Source organism: Mytilus edulis, chromosome 4 (assembly GCF_963676685.1).
Source record: "Mytilus edulis chromosome 4, xbMytEdul2.2, whole genome shotgun sequence".
Taxonomy (NCBI): Eukaryota; Metazoa; Mollusca; class Bivalvia; order Mytilida; family Mytilidae; genus Mytilus; species Mytilus edulis.
The window spans coordinates 24,296,557-24,318,237 of record NC_092347.1 but is presented as its reverse complement, the minus strand read 5'-3'; the positions used below and the strand labels follow the sequence as shown (position 1 = coordinate 24,318,237).

The following is a 21,681-nucleotide window of genomic DNA, read 5'->3' as shown; positions in this document are numbered from 1 at the left end:
CATTGACATACAAGACCTAGTAGTACATTGACATACAAGACCTTGTGGTACATTGACATACAAGACCTTGTGATACATTGACATACAAGACCTAGTAGTAAATTGACATACCAGTACTTGTGGTACATTGACATACAACACCTTGTGGTACATTGACATACAAGACCTTGTAGCACATTGACATACCAGTACTTGTGGTACATTGACGTACAACACCTTGTGGTACATTGACATACAAGACCTTTTAGCACATTGACATACAAGACCTTGTGGTACATTGACACAAAATATTGTAGTACATTGACATATCAGTACTTATGATACATTGACATATCAGTACTTATGATACATTGACATACCAATACAAACCTTGTGGTCCATTGACGTACCAGACCTTGTAGTACATTAACACAGCCGACCTTGTGGTGCATTGACACACAAGATCTTGTGATACATTGACATACCAGATCTTGTAGTAAATTGTCACTCCAGACATTTATAAAATTTGGTGCAAAAGAAAAGTTTAGATGAAAGGAATTCACATTCACTGAAATAGATATCTGAATGAACAAGATTAACTCCAAGTGTGACCCAAGTAGCAAGTTATTACCAAACATTACTAAGTAAGGCTGAATTAATGTTTAACAATTAAGAGTTTAGTGTACCCTTCCACATTCTAATAGCCTTAAATTTTAATAAGGCAAAATTCGTTTCTGCTATAGCTTATGCAGTCTATTTTCATAAGCATATTTAGATTTACTAGTAATACCAATTCACCTAGATGGAGAAAAATTTGTGCAGAATTCCCAATTTACAGACAAAGGTTCAAGTCAAGTCGGCTAACACATCAGGCATAGTGCAAGGTGATTTGTTGCCCTGATATCTCTATAGCATGAGTTTCAAATTCTGGCCAGGGAAGAACAAAACAACAGCTATCTCAAAATTCACAGATCTAATATTGTTGGGCTGATGTTTAATTATATAATTATACAGGATGTATTTTTATGCCCCACCTACGATAGTAGAGGGGCATTATGTTTTCTGGTCTGTGCGTCCGTCCGTCCGTCTGTCCGTTCGTTCGTCCGTCTGTCCGTTCGTCCGTCCGTCTGTCCGTTCGTCCGTCCGTCTGTCCCGCTTCAGGTTAAAGTTTTTGGTCAAGGTAGTTTTTGATGAAGTTTAAGTCCAATCGACTTCAAACTTAGTACACATGTCCCCTATGATATGATCTTTCTAATTTTAATGCCAAATTAGAGTTTTTATCCCAATTTCACGGTCCACTGAACATGGAAAATGATAGTGCGAGTGGGGCATTCGTGTACTGAGGACACATTCTTGTTAGCCTTGTACCACCATCACTGACGGTGATCAGATGGATACATCTGTTGCAGAGTTGTCACTGGTTCAGACATACTTATGTATTTATATAAATTATTATAGCGATGAATTAAGACAGTAAAAGATATTAAAAAGCCACAAGGACAATAACAACAGTCTAATTAAACCGGTGAAAATAGATACATAAACACCATATAACAGTCAAAACAATGAACAAGAGAAAAATAAGAATAGGTAAAGCTTAAGCAATACAACCTTCCAATACAACTGTAAGTGATATCGAGTGCTCTGATTGACATTATTATGATGAAGCTCTTGTTGCCCATCATAATCATTTAATTAAATGGGAATGTGTCCATGGGACACAGATGATGCCTCTGCTTGCAATTCATATATTATAAAGGGACATAACTGAAGAATGGTAAAAGCAATGCTACCCAAATGTGTAAATGATCTAAGTTTTGTGGTAATGAGTATTGTGTATAAGTTTCATAACATTTTGTTGAGGCTTACTTGAGTTAGAGAACAGAAACTAAAAATTCTGCAATTTTTCCATTGTAAAGGGGCATAACTCTAGAACCCTTATAGTGTAATCACCAAAATTCAAACTTGATCTGTTTTGTAGTAATTAGCTTGTGTATAAGTTTTATAACATTTTGTTGAGGCAAACTAAAGTTAGAGAACAGAAACAAACTTTGGGACGTACAGGTGTACGTACAGATGGACAAGGGTAAAACTCAATGCCCTCCGCCACAGTGGGGGCATAAAAACAGTATACCTTGACTATGATGTCCACTGAATTCAGAGTGAGGCTTTATAATAAAACAACATATAGTTTTAATAAAAGTATATATTTTGATATAACTGATATGTCTACTACACAACCATTGGGATAAAACAATTATAAAAATATAACGGTTACATTTGATTGCATTTCAACAAAACCTTAGGATAAAAAAAAAGGTCACATGGTGCATCATAATAGTACAACAATCTGGTTTATATTTCATTTTAACTCATCTATTTTAACATAATTGACCTGGCAAAGTTACTGACCATCAAAGTGGAATAGCTACTTAACAGTTGATAAAAAGCACCTTTGGCATAAATAAGCAAGTTACTAGTATATAAAAGGTCAAAGTTGTTAACAATCAAGCAAGCTTTCTCATAAAAAGAAAATATTTTCATCATCTCTTATCTAATTTTGTCTGCGACTAATTTTCTTTCCATTAAAAACATTTGTAATCGATTCATTAAATTTCATGTTGTTAATAATGAGTATCAAATGATGAAAAGGAAGAAAACTTTCAAATCATAAGAAATGAACGGTCATGATGATAATACTGGTAAGAGATTCAACATTTTGTCAATTAAAACAACCCGTATATATATGCTACTATATTAATGTGGTGACATGACCCTAACTGCCTTAAATAATATTCAGAGCAATAAAACATTCACACTTAGTATAAGCACTCATTTTATATCTCTATCTGGAAACAATTAAAAAAATTATTTTAAGCGTCATGTGAAAAAAGCACTGTACATCAAAGCACCGAAACTCTGCAGAAAAAACTCAATTTAAATGAAGGCACTTGAAACAATATTTCTGGTAAAAATTACAAATTAAACACATTTTCAAAACAGTATTAAAAATCTAAATGAGATAATAAGTTAAATACAATAGAGACCTTCACATGATCAGGTTTATTTGTATATAAATATGTATCAAATACCTGTTTTAATAAATAGATATATATATAAAGTACACAAGAGACATTAGAAAGCAAAATACACATGTATTAACAAGAAATATAAAGTAAGTATTTGCGTAGTCAAAAGCAGTTTTAACACTTTAATATTAGCACACAGAAGTTAAAATATAACAACATAAAGAAGCAGTTATGGTTGATATTTCTTACTTTACAAAAAATAATCTAACAAGTAGATCTGGGTTATGTATTTCAATCAGACATTCACCCAATAACAAAACAATATTTTGTTTATATTGTATTATATATATGACACTCCTGTTTATATTCTATTCATAAAACTTTTAAAATATAATGGCATTATACGTGGGTGCTGATGGAATAGAAAAACAAGTGTTGGAAGATATTTTTTATGTTGTCTCCTTTAAAATGAAACGAAAATGAGATAAAGGAGCAACTTCTATTTGATTTATCTGCCTTATAAACAGCACTATTTGTCACTGAGGATGAATACACTTTTGATCTTTCTTTATTTTAATTTCTTACAGGCTTCAAAATCTGATTAAAAATATAACTATTTATAAATAAAATTATAAAACATGAACAGGATGAGATCAGACAATAGCTACACTAGATAAGACTAATGGAATGTATGATTAATACTGTGTACTGTGTAGTGATATATTATTGCAATATATGATATAATGATTGGAGACTATTGCATTTAAGTGAGTTGTGCATAATACATATTGCTCACAATGGAACTCAGAACTTCATTTTTTCTGCATAATGATTCCTTTTAAGCAATACTTGAAAATTTTGTGGAAGGGTTATTTTCAGCAGTTGTTCATGTTGTCACAAATTTCAATTGACAATTGAAATTGATTTTTATGTGTGTTTTGAAGCCTTTTAACTTATTAAATTTTTTAAATCAAAATTAAACACTAACGAAATTTCCAATAATCCATTTTTACCAATCTTTAATCAGGACAATAAATGATTTTCTTACCTATAGACCAACATATAAATAAATATATATATATGAATATATGTGTATATTATCTCTCCCATTGACAAATTTTTGTTGACATAACTTAAATTAGTAACATCCATATTATGATTGTGTGCAAAACATGATATAGTTGAACAACATGGTACAGCATCAGCAATATTCCTCCATACTTCTCAGTTCTATGATGTTATAAAGAGCTTGCTGAACATCTTCATCCATGTGACCCTGAAACATACAAATTTATCAATATTAAAACAAAATCTTAATTCTAAGTATGGGCAAGTGTATTTTTTCACAGTATATCATTAAATGTTAGAAAATGTAGGATAATAATGTGCAATCTTCATTCTATTGCAACAAAAATCAAAGCGCTGTAAGCGCTGAAGGCAGTTAACCAAAAACCAAGGCAACCGTAATTATGAAAACTGTGGCAATGTTGCCTCAACATTAAACATTTATATATAGTACATTCATGTTTATCTAATGATTTATTTATTAACCCTTTCCTCCATAGTGACGCCTTTTGACGCCACCCCCTTTACTCCATAATGACGCCTTTTGACGCCTGTGTAGTACCTCTGTTGAAACACTTTGACTACAAAGTGTCTGCAGTAGACTTAATAAAATGTGTATCCAATATGAAAAGGAATATCATAGGAATATCTGACTTAAATTTATTTGATGAAATATTTGTTTTTCGCAATGCATTAATACTTTAAAGCATATTTTCAGGATTTTATTGAAAAATCCTATGCGAATCAAGTATGCAAAAAAAAAATTCAACGGAGGAAAGGGTTAAGGCAAATAATTTATATGTTATCAAGGTTTCAAAAGCAATGCATATACGGTATCAATGTATATTTTTTATGGTGAGTCTGCAGTGGTACAAGTTCCCAATGATTGCAGTTGTTCTACTTGGTAGTTAACCTTGGTTTTATTTGACTGCTAGAAGTTCAATTTGACTTAGTATGAACATGTAATAGTATGAATGGACTGGTTTCCCTGGAAAGAAAACTGAGTTTGTGTTCTATAGTACAAAAGTTATGAGACACGAATTAGACAAATGTTCACTACAACAGGGATCAAAGGTGAGGTCTGACTGACCTGCCCATAGTAAATGTAAATGATTTGTTATTTTGTCCCATACATATGAATATATATAATTTAGGGGTGGGGATCTCAACGGTTTTCAAGTTCTCAAACAGGTAGGGGTAGGCAGAGGATTTAGGGGGGCAGGGGGCCCAGCCCCCCTTTTTTGGAAAAATTTTGGTTGCTTATATAGGGAATCACTGAAGCGTGACTGGAGCGAGCCCCTCTTAGGTCAGTAAGTGGGCCCCACTTATAAAAATTTCTGGATCCGCCACTAGGGGTAGGGTGACCCTAGGGACTTCCCCTACATTTCATTTTATTTGTTATATTGTGCCATACATGAATATATATGGTTTAGGGGTGGGGATCTCATTGGTTTCCAAGTTCTCAAACAGAAGGGGTAGGGTGACCCAAGGGACTCCCCCTATATTTCATTTAATTAGTTATATTGATCCATACATGAATATATATTGTTTTGGTGTGGGGATCTCCACCGTTTCCAAGTTCTCAAACAGGAGGGTTGGGATGACCACAGGGACTTCCCCTATATTTCATTTGATTTGTTATATTGTCCCATACATGAGTATATATGGTTTAGGGGTAAGGATCTTGACCAATTCCAAGTTCTCAAACAGGAGGGTGAACAGTGACCTCAGGGACTCCCCCTATCTTTCATCTGATTTGTTATATTGTCCCATACATGAATATATATGGTTTAGGGATGGGGATCTCGACCATTTTTAAATTCTAAAACAGGAGGGGTGGGGTGACCCCTAGCAACTCTTCCTATATTTCATTTGATTTTTCATATTGTCACAAACATGAATATATATGGTTAAGGGGTGTGGATCTCGACCGTTTCCAAGTTCTCAAACAGGAGTAGGTGGGGTAACTCCAGGGACTCCCCCTATATTTCATTTTTTATTTATTATATTGTCCTATACTTGAATATATGCAGGGGCGGATTCAGACGGGGGAGGGTTGCGGGCTTGCACCCCCCTTAAATTTGCAAAGCATGGGTTGTTCTCAGCTTAATAAAGAATATTCAGAGAATTTTACCTCAATTTTTTTTTTAGCCTTGCTCTGCTCAGCGAAAATTTAAGTTTGCGCCCCTCCTAACCTAAAATCCTGGATCTGCCCCCTCATATGGTTTAGGGGTGGGGAGCTCGACCGTTTCCAAGTTATCAAACAGGAGGGGGTAGAGTGGTCCAAAGAATGCCACCTATATATATAATCATATGATTTACTTACATTAAGGTATATATATAATATAGTTGCATTATTAGTGAAAATAAAGAATGAAACTTTTAGCTACTTTAATTGACCCTTCAAAATTGAGAAAAAACAAATAACCCCTCGAAATTGCAGTAAACTTTACACTTTAAAAGCATCTCACATGCATTATCATCATTTATCATTTATAAAGAAAATTTAGACTGAGACCATGAACATGTATATTGTTAGATATACTGTTCCCAGCTGTCACGTTGTATTGGATTTTTAAATTAAAATTTGTCAAAAAGTAATTTTGAGTTTCTGAATAAAATATTTTTCTGCTTTTTCTTTCTTTTACATATATCTTTTGGTTTACAATACTAGTGTTTATATTCATTTACCATGCATAGATGTATTTTTTCACCTGCCCCTTGGATTTATTTTGTAAATGATCGCCAAACCCGGAATTACCCTTATCCGCTTCCGGAATCGGATCCGATTTTGTAAAATTTTGTCTTCACGGCCGCCATTGCTATGTGTTTACAATGTTGTTTTTGTCATTCAGATACGATTTTACTCGCATTTATACAATATTTGTCGGCGATTTTCTGTATAAAGCTAGCGGTTGAACAAAATGAACATCGCCTTCATGAATAATAATGATAAAAATAAGTTTTTAGCTCGTTTAATTGGAGACTTTGGTGAACATGGTGAAAAGGTTTGCAAAGTAATTTCTTATTTTCTTTCAAATGTAAGGTGACTACGTCGGGCGTAGCTAGAAACCAACTATCCTAGTCGAAATTCCGCTTGCAAAAGTGGAAGATCGCGGACCTCGGACCACCGCTAATTTGCACACCTGCCTCCAAATTGAAAAGCTACGAAAATTTCTTTTTCTAATTTGAAATTGCCGCCAACAGCATGAACAGTTGAACTTATTATATAATAGACTACTGACGTAGTTGTACTACGTATTGATGACAAACAATATTCCTACGACTTTTGTCATTTGGGAAATCTAAACTACTTGTCTTAAGAGATTTTCGGCGATTAAATATTTCATACAATTGTTCTTTGACATCTTAGCTAAAAGCACAAGTCATAATGAACTACACAAGGATTCTTAATAAGCACTACTTCCTATGTGTAACTTTAAAACTTTTGGATAAATCGACGATCATTTAAGGTTTTTCTGGTCATTTTTTTTGTAATCCAGAATAAAAAGGATTAAAAAAGTGTTCAATTAGTTATAAATAACATAGTAGCAAGCTAGATAATAACAATGGCAAGTATTTCAGGATTTATTGGGTAGAACACAAATCTAAGGTGCTCGCATAATGCAGCTTAACTGCATAAAAAATTGATTTACTGATTACGTAAAAAGAATTATAATATCTTTCAGGTATTAAAATTACGAATCATGACACGACATACAGACTAACTAGAGTAATTCAGATATAATCCTGAAATGAAAATTCATCCTTACCGCATTAAAGGTTCAAGGACAGACCTGAGAGGCTAATCATTTTTATATGGCATGACCTCAGTTTAATAAGCCTACTTTCATACAGAGTATTTCCAATATACCTCACCCCAACTTTTCTGAAACATTTTTTGCTTTAGTCTGATATGCATGCTTAAACTATTATTTCATACAAGGGTGAAGGTTGGTACCTTTTAAAATGTTTAAACCAGCTGCATTTGTTTGCACCTGTCCTCAATCATGAATCTGATGTTCAGTAGTTGTCGTTTGTTGATGTGGTTCATAAATGTTCTTGTTTCTCGTATTTTATATAGACTAGACCGTTTGTTTTCCCTTGTGGATGTTTTACACTACATCATTTTTAGGGCCCTTTGTAGCTTGCTGTTTGGTGTAAGCCAAGGCTATGTGTTGAAGACCGTAATTTGACCTATTATAATTAACTTTAACAAATCGTGACTTGGATGGAGAGTTGTCTCATTGGCACTCACACCACATCTTCTTATGTCTAATAATTCATTTTAGGTTACCAACTTATTCTCACAAAACAATGTTCTTACCTGTACAGCACTGATGAGATGTGTTCTATATGTGTTGACGATATCCATGTGACGTCGGTCTGTTTCCTGTAAATAGAGTATGTATGGTTAGACTCTGGATTATCTACTCAAGCTAGAAAGCACTTCAAGAGTGAGGGATTTATTGGAAAATCTTCAATGTTTCAGTAACACTGCTTTATTAGCGATGCCAAAACAAGAGAAAGTCTCCAATGTTTTAGTTACACTACCAACATTTCATTACAATGAAATTCTATGGTTTAAAATTTCAAGCTCTTGTATGTGAATGTAAGGTATCTTAGAGTTTTACTGAAACAATGAACAGATTTTCTAATAGGTTTATGTTATTAAATCTAGCAATATCTTCAGCTTTTTCTTTAAATGATTTGCATGGAGTTAGTTGTAAATAAGTAAATATGCTAAATATTGTTAGGCAAATGTAGAGAATAATGTATAAAGCAATGCTTCCATAGAAAAATAATAATCATGATAATGGAGCTTATCAACGTTTACAAAGAATTATTGCAATTGAGAACTTAAATCATTATATAAACTCCTTTCAAAGGTTCTCTTTGCCTTGAAAAAAGAACACCTTGAGGTTTTCAAAACATTTAAGGGGGCTCAGGGAGATAATTTGGAGCTTTTTCAAAGATATCTACTTTTTAAAAGTCATCTGAAGCCGACATGAATTGATTTTGTTGAATAATTTTTGTTCCATATGATCAAGTAACAACTACTAAAGGTAATAAATAAAATTTGTAGTGAACAATAAATGTATTTTTTTTTCTAAAATATTTATACCCTCGAACCTCCTTTAAATGATCATTACATTTTTGTCGTAACAAATGTTTTCAGAATTTTTTTTGTGGAGCATTAAAAATAATATGAGAGGGTGAACAGGGGTTCCTAATTCCAACTTTGCTACTCTCTATTCCAAAACAAAAATCATTCCAAATTCCCCCCCCCCCTCCAGAATATCCCAATTTTCACTCCCCCTGAATCCCACTTTCATCCCACTGACTCGCTCTTCTTGCCCCCTCATTTCCATGTTCCCTTACCCCTGTACACTACGTCATATATATTACAGATTTCTAATAGCTACAAGTTTATGTTTATAATATTTTAAGGTATGGCTACAGAAAATATTCTTCAATAAAATGGAAATATATATTATCACTATATAAGTACATACTATCATAAAATAGAGCAGACAATATGTACAAACTGCTATGTGTGAATTGTAGTGTTATCTACGTGTGCATCTACTTGTTGCTATGACAACATTGTGTACCTGTCTACCAAATGTGCTACAAGAATTCTCACACAATAATATACCTGAGTAATATATCTTGTAAATTTTTGAAGTAAAATTTCCTTGAACACATGGTGGGTAAACAATAATAAACACACAACTTTTTACACAAACAATTCACACATGTACAGTTTGTTGACTAGAAACCTACGGCAAGTTGTTGTTGAAGTCGACTGACTTGGACTTGTAAAGACTTGATCTGTTTTTCTTTATCTGTGTTAGCATCTGTATCATGCTTGACACGTATTGAAGCTTCCTTTTTTAATTTTTCTAATGTTTTTCCTAATTCACCCCTATTCCTCTCTAGCTTCTCTTCTAGAAGGGCATTGTTTTTGGATAATTCTTTAATTGTCATTTCCAGTTGATCTTTTTCATATGATAACATTTCATTTTCTTGTTTTAATTCTTCAGTTTCTTCTTCTGCTAATGGATTTTGTTCTTTAACACTAGCAGTCTGAACTTCTAAGAATTCTGTTTCTAATTTTTCTTTGTCAGCCAGTAGTTCTGAGTAATCTTGTTCTAACTGATTATAATCCTGTTGTAGACCCTCATGTTGTTGTGTGAGCTGATCAAACTCCTCCTGAGCTGTCTCGAAATCCACAGTCATTTGTTCATTGTCAGCCTGTAACTGGTTACATTGCTCCTGCATGCTCTGAACTTCTTCAAGGACTATTTCATGATCATGTTTCAGTCGCTCATTTTCTGTTTGTAATTCTTGACACTGATCTTTAAATTTGTCTCTCTCCTCCACAATTTTTGCCATTTCACTTGCCTTAGCTGGGACATTCAACGATCCAAGTTTACGTTCTAAATCATCCTTTTCACCCTGAACAATTTTGAATTTCTCTTGAATGTCTTCTAATTCTTGAACTAGTTTTTCCAAATCATCATGCATAGCATTACCTTCAGACAATAGGAATTCATTCTCTTTAACAATTTCTTCCTTTTCCCTTGCTAACTTTTCCATTTCATTATATTGTTGGTCTTTCTCCGTTAACAACTGATCGTACATATCCTGAAGATTGTCACCTGCCTGCACTAATTTCTCATAAGTTGACTGCAGAGTCTCTAAATCCTGTCGTAATATATTATTTTGTTCTTTCAATTTATCATAGTCTGTCCGTAACTCATTAATTTCAGATTCGTCATTAGAATCTTTCGAATGAATGCCACTATCAGAAGCCACTGAACTGTCTTCTGCATGCTGTAAAATATATTGCAAATTTCATCTTAGATTGATAAGTTATTCAATTTGTTGTTCAATGAATGAAAAATATCATCAGGAAGTACTTAATGTTATGTAAAATTCATTTTTCTTTTAACTTTCTTACACAACAAACTAACAGAAAAGAAGCTAAAAGAAATGTTCCCCTTTTTGTTAGGCTCAAAATGTACTGATTTCTGTTTTCATTACCTTTATATCAATCACAGATTTGCTCACTAACAAATACACGTATCAATCTTTTGTGTCTTGAAATTGCTTAGAACAAAACTTATTCAGGATCATACAGGTAAAAATATTGAATTTCTGGATTTCATTTCATGAGACATTCACGATTAATAACATTTTGCTTACAAATCCTATACATTAAACATGAACTAAAATATTTTAAAAATGCATATGCTTTTATTTTTCTCAGAATTACTATTGATTGACTATCTTTAAATAAATCCATATTTGTATAGAATGTACACCAAATTGGTTTAAAATATGAAAAATCATATCATGACAAAATTAAATTCATTAGTAAAGCTGTTCCTACATGAATTAAAATTAAACTGATTTCAAGTTATCATATGGTCACCCCTTTTTGATGCATTAACCTACTTCATCAATTTACTCATTCTTAACTTAAAAATATAATCCAAACAGATTTTTCCTTTCATATACATATACTTACAACATGTTTATCAGTTTCCTTCTGTATGTCTCCATTGGGTACTTTACCCTTGACAGAACTATAGATAGTGTCAAATATGTTCTGTAATTCTTGGCCTTTCTCTGATAACTGTTCTGACTGTGAACTATTGGTAATAATCAACCTTACATCTGACACAAAGCTGTCCAAAGATGAGTATTTCCCACTGTTCAGATTGTCCTTTAAAAGTATGTTCAAATGAGAAACTATCAGCTATTAACCTATCTCAAACATTTCACATTCAATATATAATATTATTCTGTTGTATACCAGATGATAAATGACAATTTATATCTTTGACCCCTTGTGACAATGTTTCATTGATAAATATACAAATAAATGTACATATAATTATACATCAAAGACTACATCACAAAATAAATGTATATTTCTTTATTGAACAATAACAATTGTTGAACATTTGGCATATCTCATACAAAGGGAGGTAACAATAAGTATAATCAACATACACAAATCTACATAAACAAATTAGTGTTGTCTCAAGTTTCCATGTGAACATTATTCTTTTTTTTTCCATATAAAAATAAGAAGATGTAGTATGACCTGTTTGCCAAGTAGACAACTCTCCATATTCAGGTCCCTCGTAAGATCTCTTTAAATAGAATATTCCTACAGATTTTTTTATTGGGTCAGTCCAGTAAAAATTTAAAATTTGAACAACTTTTCAAACATTTCTTCAGTTTAGAAATCAATATCGATCAAGTGTAATTGATGGAATGAGTCAACTTTACCTTAATTTAAATCAGCCATTTTTGTTTCAGAAATTCCTAAAAATTACAATATATTTGTAGATTTTAATGAAATAGATCGACCACTTTCAAGAGGCATTTTTTTATATATATGAATAGTTTCTGATATGAAATTATAAAACTGAGTTATCTTTTTTAAAATACTAAATCTATATACTATATAATGTAATTACCTGAACAACCTTCAGATCCATGTCTGACTCATCGTCATGGTTACAGAATGGTTCTACTATATCCTGAAAAATGTCAATTGCTTATAACTAAACATGTATAAATGTGATTGAAATTAAAACTTGATTTGAAATTGTTGCCATTGAAATACTCCTCCTTCATAACATGTTATCTCTAATTATGAGTTATTATCATTAAACCTAAAATACTGGAATTCCTCAAACTATATATAATATGAAACATAGCTATACCTTATACTTGGGTGACATCAGTTCATCTAAGATGGCAGAACAGGTTTTACATTCATCTGTACTGTTGCTCATTTTATACATTGCCTAAAAGATAACCACTTTTAAGTTTTTTTCACAGACAATCATGAAAGGAAGATGGAGAGTATATGTAATTTTACTATCTAACTTTATCTTTATCAAACATGTTTGTTTGTTTTTATGGTTGTTTGTTTGTTTGCTTGTTTTTTAGTTCAATAATTTCATGTGAAGGGCACTGACCATTTATCACTGTTCCTGCTTAAGGTGGCTCGGGACTATTCGACTGCGCATAATTTCACGCATGAATTACAAAAGTATTTGTCGTAAATTCGATATAATTTTTTTTAATATTTTGATTGATTAGAAATGTCAAATCATTGTAGTTATGTAACTAATAGAATATTTTCGTTATTATCGGTATTTTTTAAAGGGTCAAAATGACAATTCACCCATTTTCACCATTTTCCCGCCAAAATATGGGTTTTAAGGTAAAATATTTTTTTTTCCTTATCGGTGACCTATGTTTTTTATTGGCTAATTCTTTGAAGCTATATTCCAGCTTTTCATATAACAGTTTTGGACCAATTGTCATAGATCGTTTTTTTGATATTCCGAAAAAAATATGTCAACAACTCTATTTCCCCTATCATTTCATTGAAAAATGGTCCCTTTTACATACCTGTTTAAAAGTAAAATTTTGAGCTTAAATGGTCCGTGACCCCCTATTTTTTTTGGACCATTTTGAATCATTTTCTTTACAGAATAAAATAACCAAAAATACGGCACTTCTGATAGAAACTTCGAATACTCCCGAGCCACCTTAATCTCTCTTTTCAAATAGAAAATGTCTTTTGCATATTATTCTATACATCACTGGATATATTTAACATATTTCTGATGCAGTAAAGGTTTACCATATGTTAATGTAAATCATCTATGCAATAAGGTCATATGGTAAGATTGCCAATGAAACAACTAGCAATATACTCAGTAGTGTTTTAGGGGAATAATTTAGGTTTCGCTATTAAGTGAAACACAACATCTTGAACAAACCCAGTTAAAATATTTGATAAAAAAATTAAGTGCAAATTTTACACGACATTAACGACAGAAACAAAAGGACATAGGTTAAAACACCAATAGAGTAGCCTTCAACAATGAGCAAAATCCATACAGTTATGCAGGCTATGTATGACAGAATGTGAAACAGTTTAAAAAGGAAAATCAATGGGCTTGTATTTAAAGCATAAGAATTCATTAATCACTACTAACTACTTGTTCCTGTTGTATTTAAAGCATAAGAATACATTAATCCCTACTAACTACTTGTTCCTGTTGTATTTAAAGCATAAGAATTCATTAATCACTACTAACTACTTGTTCCTGTTGTATTTAAAGCATAAGAATTCATTAATCACTACTAACTACTTGTTCCTGTTGTATTTAAAGCATAAGAATACATTAATCACTACTAACTACTTGTTCCTGTTGTATTTAAAGCATAAGAATTCATTAATCACTACTAACTACTTGTTCCTGTTGTATTTAAAGCATAAGAATACATTAATCACTACTAACTACTTGTTCCTGTTGTATTTAAAGCATAAGAATTCATTAATCACTACTAACTACTTGTTCCTGTTGTATTTAAAGCATAAGAATTCATTAATCACTACTAACTACTTGTTCCTGTTGTATTTAAAGCATAAGAATTCATTAATCACTACTAACTACTTGTTCCTGTTGTATTTAAAGCATAAGAATTCATTAATCACTACTAACTACTTGTTCCTGTTGTATTTAAAGCATAAGAATTCATTAATCACTACTAACTACTTGTCCCTGTTGTATTTAAAGCATAAGAATTCATTAATCACTACTAACTACTTGTCCCTGTTGTATTTAAAGCATAAGAATTCATTAATCACTACTAACTACTTGTTCCTGTTGTATTTAAAGCATAAGAATTCATTAATCACTACTAACTACTTGTTCCTGTTGTATTTAAAGCATAAGAATTCATTAATCACTACTAACTACTTGTCCCTGTTGTATTTAAAGCATAAGAATTCATTAATCACTACTAACTACTTGTCCCTGTTGTATTTAAAGCATAAGAATTCATTAATCACTACTAACTACTTGTCCCTGTTGTATTTAAAGCATAAGAATTCATTAATCACTACTAACTACTTGTTCCTGTTGTATTTAAAGCATAAGAATTCATTAATCACTACTAACTACTTGTTCCTGTTGTATTTAAAGCATAAGAATTCATTAATCACTACTAATTACTTGTTCCTGTTGTATTTAAAGCATAAGAATTCATTAATCACTACTAACTACTTGTTCCTGTAGATCATCTCTGTGTTTCTGTAACTGGGATAACTGCTGACTCATCACTTCCATTTTCTGTACCATTTCCTTGTCGCCAACAGTTGTGTCTTTGCCATCGTTATCCTAAATAAAACAATAAAATAATGAGCAATGGTTACAGAAATATTATTTACCAGTGTTTCTGTATGATGCCAAAAACATATGTAAAATGGGGGAAAAATAGTTCTTTTTATGTGACCAGTCTTCTTAAGTAAATAATATTAAAATATTTTTTCGTCCTAAATGAAAATGGTTTAAAGAAAATATTCTTTATTATGGAAAGCCATTGTTGCTTCTTTTAAGTTGAAAAGTAAAAGCTTGTTACTGAAACTATTTATTGTTGAAAGCTATTCTAAAGTCTTTAGATGGACATCATCTTCAAATAAAGATGCTTAAAGGCAGACTATCTCAATAGCAATTATACTTAAGTTACAGAACATTACAAATCAGTCGAGTTTCTATTTATAATTTTATCGACCAGTTAAAAATGGACTGATAAACTTTCTTAACTGAATTCATGCTTATATTCAATGAAACAGACATGCTTATTGATTCAAGTTTTGATATATTCAATTGTCATTCAAAAATCAAATTAGCAAACCATATAATCACACAAGTAGTTTAAAAGTACAAGATCATTATTATATAAGTATATGATTCACAAACAAGGCAATATGAGCACATTTAGTATGTTTTGGCATCTAGATTTCATTAACAACAGTATATTTTATTTTGCGAAGTCCAAGTCATATACACAAGAAAATTAGTCACAGTTTTTGTTAATGACAATCTGGAAATAAGACAAGAACTATGATAGAAAGTAATGACTTGTACTATTTCAAGCCATAAAACATAGGTATTACAGTAAGTTGAAATAATTACTTAACAATCCTACTGGAAATGTTAAAATGAACATCTATAAACAAATATTTCTACAATGTTTATATTTACAGTTGCCATGCACACAATTACGACAATTGACTATTGATCATGTCACAATTTATAATGCAGATCCTTATTCCCAGTGCCATTGAAGTACTACACGTATCTCTATTAATACTCACCTACGATTAAACCATTAAAGCCAAATAAACTCAATAAAGACAAAAATGGCTAAATCCCACAAACGAAAAAATGCAAATTAACAGAAATACTAAAATTCCAAACTCTAAAAAAAAAAAATTTTAATCTTATTTTAATCCATTTAAAAACTACATAAGCCTAATAACAAAAAAAAAATTTTAATTTTATTTTACTCCATTTAAAAACTACATAAGCCAAATAACAAAATGTATTTTACACTAACCATTCTATTCAAGAAATGTGTTTCGAATCAAACATGGAATGAGTGAAAATTTTGTTGTTACATGCAATGTAAGACAAATTGCAACTAGATGTAATCATGCAAAATGCAAAAAGTATGAAGATGTACTAAAAACCTTTCACATGATGGCTGTAAAAAGATTAATCCATTTATGTTAGTAAACCTTCTATTTAAGTCTCTGTAAAATTCATTATTCCAAATAAATAAGATGCAAAACTGGCAATTCATTTTTAGTTAACAAAAAATGATTCAAACATAAATAAGAATAAACTTGCATTCAACTTTACATTTGAGTAAAGATGATTTAATATGAAACTAGGATTTTTTGTTCAGTACATAGATGGTCATATCAAACTTATGTTAATGATGTCTTAATGGTATTTAAACATATATGTGCAGCACCACGAAATGAATTATAACAATATGGACATAGTGTGATATGTAAAATGAGAAGAAACAAGATCTAAAATCATTTGAAAGCATTGAAAGACATAAAACTTTGGCAAACAAAGCTGAAAATATTGATATCCAACAGAAAACATTTAAAATTTAGGTGTTGTAGGTCGGTTTGATACATGAAAACAATCACTATTTTTCTTCATTAATCTGTACTGTTCTTTTTATTTCAAGTGTAAACTTATTTCAAGTGTAAACTTGAATGCCACAGATAGAGTTCATATTGGCTAGAATAACAATTTAATATACCTTTTGTGTCCATTTATCATTATTAACAGAAGCAAATCCAAATAATATCTACTTGAAAAGATTTATTGCACAGTTCAAGAGTTTTAAAATAGCAGTTAAATTCTGTATAGGTCTTGAGTCTGAGCTTCTAAAATATTCAGCCACAAATGAAATAAGATGCATACAGAATAGAAGACCTGACACCTTAAAATGTCTTGATGGTTTAGAGTTTGAATTTTCAAAGGGCCAATTCTCAGAATGAGGTCATGACAGTTGTAAAGAAAAAATGAAATCCCTAAGATGCACTTGTTAACACAAATCCAATACAAAATTACTGATGCCTAAAATTCAGGTCACAAAAATTTGACATGAAAGAAAGACATTAACCTCTTACAAACAAAAAACAACCATATATTGATAGGTAACAATAAACAGGTATGACCCTGAAAAACTGACAAATATTAAATGAAAAAGAGGTCAAGGCCACATAAAAATTACTGATTGAAACGGTTACACTATGAAAGACCTCCATACAAATTTGTTAATTCTTAGTAAAAGTGGAAATAAAAAATTGAGGTTAATTGCAAATTGTAAATATCACTAGAAATAAAGGCTCCCATGAAACAAAGTTCTGGTCATTATATTTCATTTTCGTGTTGTTACTGTAAATGATATACAAAATAGAAGGTGCTTTTATCTTGTATAATCTGAAATGTATAATCCCCTACCTCTGTAACCTTCTGTTTAAGTTGTTCATTTTCTGACTGGAAGGTCAATATTTGACTTCTCAGTAAGGCTATCAGCTGTTTGTCATCAGTGTCACTATCTTTACTGGACTTTTTACCTGAAGCAATCATTCAACAAATTATAAACTTTGCTTGTAATTCTGAAATCAATTATTTGAAATAGGTAAATAGCTGTTTTGTTCTTGAATATTATATATATCATAAATGCAATCTTTATCAAGTTATAACTGTGAGTCATGCATATGTTATCAATCCTATTATTTTGTATTTTATATTATTGTATTATAATTTAATTTTGAATGTAATGCGTCTTCTGATTGGCTGATGTTGTTTTGTTTATCAGCTCATAGACATAATTTTGTCATGTGAACATGACGTCATCATCATTTTATTCATGGTTTACTCCGGTTTAAAATGGAATTTTGAATTAAATTATAAGATATGACTGTAATATTTTTCTGTCTATTCGAAATAACATAAAAAATGTGGTGCACACTTTAAAATAACCCGCTGCATTGATTATTCAGTGTGCACCCCATTTTTTATGTTTTTTTCTTCATAGACAGAAAAAATATTACAGTCATTCCTTAAAGGTACACACTATATTTACCTCTCTTCAATGAACCAAACAGATCTTCTTCACTGTCATTCCAATGGTCTGTCTCAATACCATCGTCTGTACTCTATATCACAGAATTAGATCATTTATCTTATGGATTAAATAGACTTTTAAAGTCATAGAATTTGCGACTGAGTGTTAACACTTTTCTTTTACTACAACAAGTTAAAAAGTTTACAAATAACAGAATCTACAAAATGTGTTGCTTTGCTTTAGTCCCTAATTAAAACCGTGTTCGGCATTGTTGACTTTAAACTTTATATATGAATCAATCATAAATTTTCAAGTGCTTTCAGCAAACAGATTACACTTGAAACATATTACACAGTATAACACAACCAGATGAAACTTAGAAGCCATTACTTAAATGCAAATAACAATGTGACAGAAATGTATAACAGATATAGACTCAGACAAATAGACAGTGGTTAACCATAATACCTATCCCCTTTATAGCTCAAGTATAAATTTTTGAAATCTGTGATTTAAAATTTCACATTCACAAAATTTGTGCAATATTAAAGGATATCATCCTATGGGGATAATGTAATCCAAAGCACCCTTCAAACCATGAATATTATCAATCTAGAATAATAATCAACAGAGTATTAGTCTACTAACCTCTGTCAGAGTATTACTGATAGACAATGAATGGGAATTTTGTTGAAGAGTTTCAACTTTCTTCATCTCTGTATCTAAACTTTCTGTTAATTCTTTCATCTGAAACAAGAGAACCAATCATATTAACTAACAAAATATTAATACAATCACACACGCATATTTCTACCTTATTAATATCATCAGTATGCCTGTATGGAGAAAAATATACCTCAATACATTTGTTGTCTTTAATGAAAGCTATCAACTTCAACTGAGATTTGTATAGATTAACAGTGTTCATAAAAATTATGTCTATATAGCTGTCATCTCCAGTTTAAATTGTACAAGTCATGCATCAGTTTAATGACTTTTGTTTTTAATAAAAATGTTTGACTTCTTTGTTTGTTCAGCTTTTAGTTTCTCCAAAATATTATTCTTTAGCACTTAACAACCCTCCCAACATGTTATAAATGTGGTGCATCAAAAGCTCTTTTCTGGATTGACTCTCAGTAGGAATAATCAAAACCAAAAGTAAATATGTGAGAATTTTTATTACAGAAAGTCTCTCCAGCTAAAGCAACCAACAATTACTAATTGTCGTTGTATAACTAAATGTGCTGAAAATAATGATAAACGCAAACAATCAACTGACATTAATTCTGAAAATGAAAAACAGATGATAACAAATAAAGAAATACTTCAAGAATAGCTCTATTGTAGTTTAATGATTATTGGTTTCTACTAACCTTTAGTTCATGTTCTTGAGTTTCTTTAGCTTTCTGTAAGGAAATCAAAGAACTTCCTATTACAAGTTGAGCAAAACGTAAGGAATATTTTTGAAAAAATTTGTTAATACAATTTATATTAAATTATAAATTATACTGTGGAAACATTAATTTTTCGTGAGTTTAAAATTTCGTGGTTTTGTCTCTATATAAGATTTCATGGTTTATATGATAGTTAAATTTTCGTGGGTTTTTTAATTTAGTGGTTATATCTTTGCACGAAATATATGAAATCAAATCCTTGTCGAAAAAAAAATTCCTTATAAAATTACAGTATGTTGAAATATCAACAGATTGCAAACATAGTCAAGGGCTTTCAAATGTGTTAACCAAAAGATATTTCACTTAAAGCACTACAGTTAATAAAAGAGAAACAACTCCTATCAGATAAACAATACCAAATGTTACAAGGTTACTTATTCATATTCAATAATCTGTTTAAAATCAAAATACCATTTCATATTGTCAAATCCATCTAATACAAATAATGAATTTAACTTCAGCAAACCACTGCAAAGTAAGAAAAATCTGGAATAATAAATAAATAAAATAATTGTATGCACAACTCATTCCTGAATATAATATCATGAAAATATGCTGCTTTACATATAAATCTGTATGTCTCTTACCTCTTTAAGTTGATGTTGTAGAGAGGTAATGTTGTCTTGGTTTTTGATATTTTGGATCCTCAGTTTATGCAATTCCTCATTCAGCTGATCATTTTCTTCCTCTAATTCCTAAATAAATTGAAATATATATATATATATATAAGTTAAATCATAAAAGGTATTAAAATACATATACTCGTCAAGAAGAACTAATTACGCTCTAAAATATTAAACCAAACATATTTTCTTCAATACATAGTTTAGACATGTTTTCTGCTGAAATTTTAAATAAATTCTATTTCAATAGGTAATTAAAAATACATCAAAATGAGGGAATGGTCTGTGTACTTGTTTATGATATACAAGCGTTGAAGAATGAGATTCTTTTACTGAAAAATTACAATCTCAGGATTTTCTAAATAAATGTATGTTCAGCTGATTGTTTGGTGGTTAAGTGTGGCATCAATTATACTGAGCTAGAGTACATTTTTGTTCAGGGCCAGCTTACGCTACCCCTTAAGAAAACTTTAAACTTTAGCAGAAAGCACTCTTTGTGATGCATGTTTTTTATTCTATTATTTAACTTTTAAAGATCTATAGAAAGTACAAGTTTTTAGATTCATTCTAAATTTGAAAAAACCTCAATATGTTTAATGTTTTAAGTTTTTGCTTCTCAAGTTAACTAAGTTCTTAAAGCACTTTAAAATTTGCATAATTTGATTCATTTTGTTCATTCTTTATACTGGATTTATTTCTGTTGTCATTAATATTTTTAAGTTTCACAAAAAAAGTACAAAAAAATCTACAACTATTAAAAAAAATTATATCTTTGAAGAGCATTATTATAACATATCAATAGTTCACTTAAAATAAACACAAGGTAAAAACAAGCATTTCAAAAATAGATCTAACAGAATGCACACCTCATAAACAGAGATAGATTAAAGAGCATGCAATGATGAACTTAGAATACTCATAAAACACAAATGATATTCTGTATAAATATTAAATGTACCGGGTATGTCAATTTGTTACAAATTTACAAAAAGATTAAAAACAACTATTGTTAGATCATGCTTATAAGTTGAATTAAATTGACCA

The 21,681-nt window shown here is 30.8% G+C and overlaps 1 protein-coding gene across 4 annotated transcripts in view; it reads right to left on the bottom strand.

Moving 5' to 3' along the window:
* Nucleotides 1-2,167: 2,167 nt before the first annotated feature.
* The window catches only part of LOC139519273 (ankycorbin-like), a 41,177-nt gene continuing 21,663 nt past the window's right edge, over nt 2,168-21,681 (bottom strand). For all 4 annotated transcript variants that reach the window (XM_071311237.1, XM_071311239.1, XM_071311240.1 and 1 more), the window contains 12 exons: nt 20,602-20,709; nt 19,934-19,966; nt 19,209-19,307; nt 18,579-18,651; nt 17,951-18,066; nt 15,182-15,298; nt 12,821-12,904; nt 12,572-12,634; nt 11,611-11,808; nt 9,861-10,913; nt 8,401-8,466; nt 2,168-4,284 (listed from right to left, as the gene is read on the bottom strand). In XM_071311237.1, the coding sequence (XP_071167338.1) occupies nt 4,210-4,284; nt 8,401-8,466; nt 9,861-10,913; nt 11,611-11,808; nt 12,572-12,634; nt 12,821-12,904; nt 15,182-15,298; nt 17,951-18,066; nt 18,579-18,651; nt 19,209-19,307; nt 19,934-19,966; nt 20,602-20,709 (2,085 nt within the window). In that variant the 3' untranslated portion in view covers nt 2,168-4,209. The remainder of the gene's footprint in view (nt 4,285-8,400; nt 8,467-9,860; nt 10,914-11,610; nt 11,809-12,571; nt 12,635-12,820; nt 12,905-15,181; nt 15,299-17,950; nt 18,067-18,578; nt 18,652-19,208; nt 19,308-19,933; nt 19,967-20,601; nt 20,710-21,681) is intronic.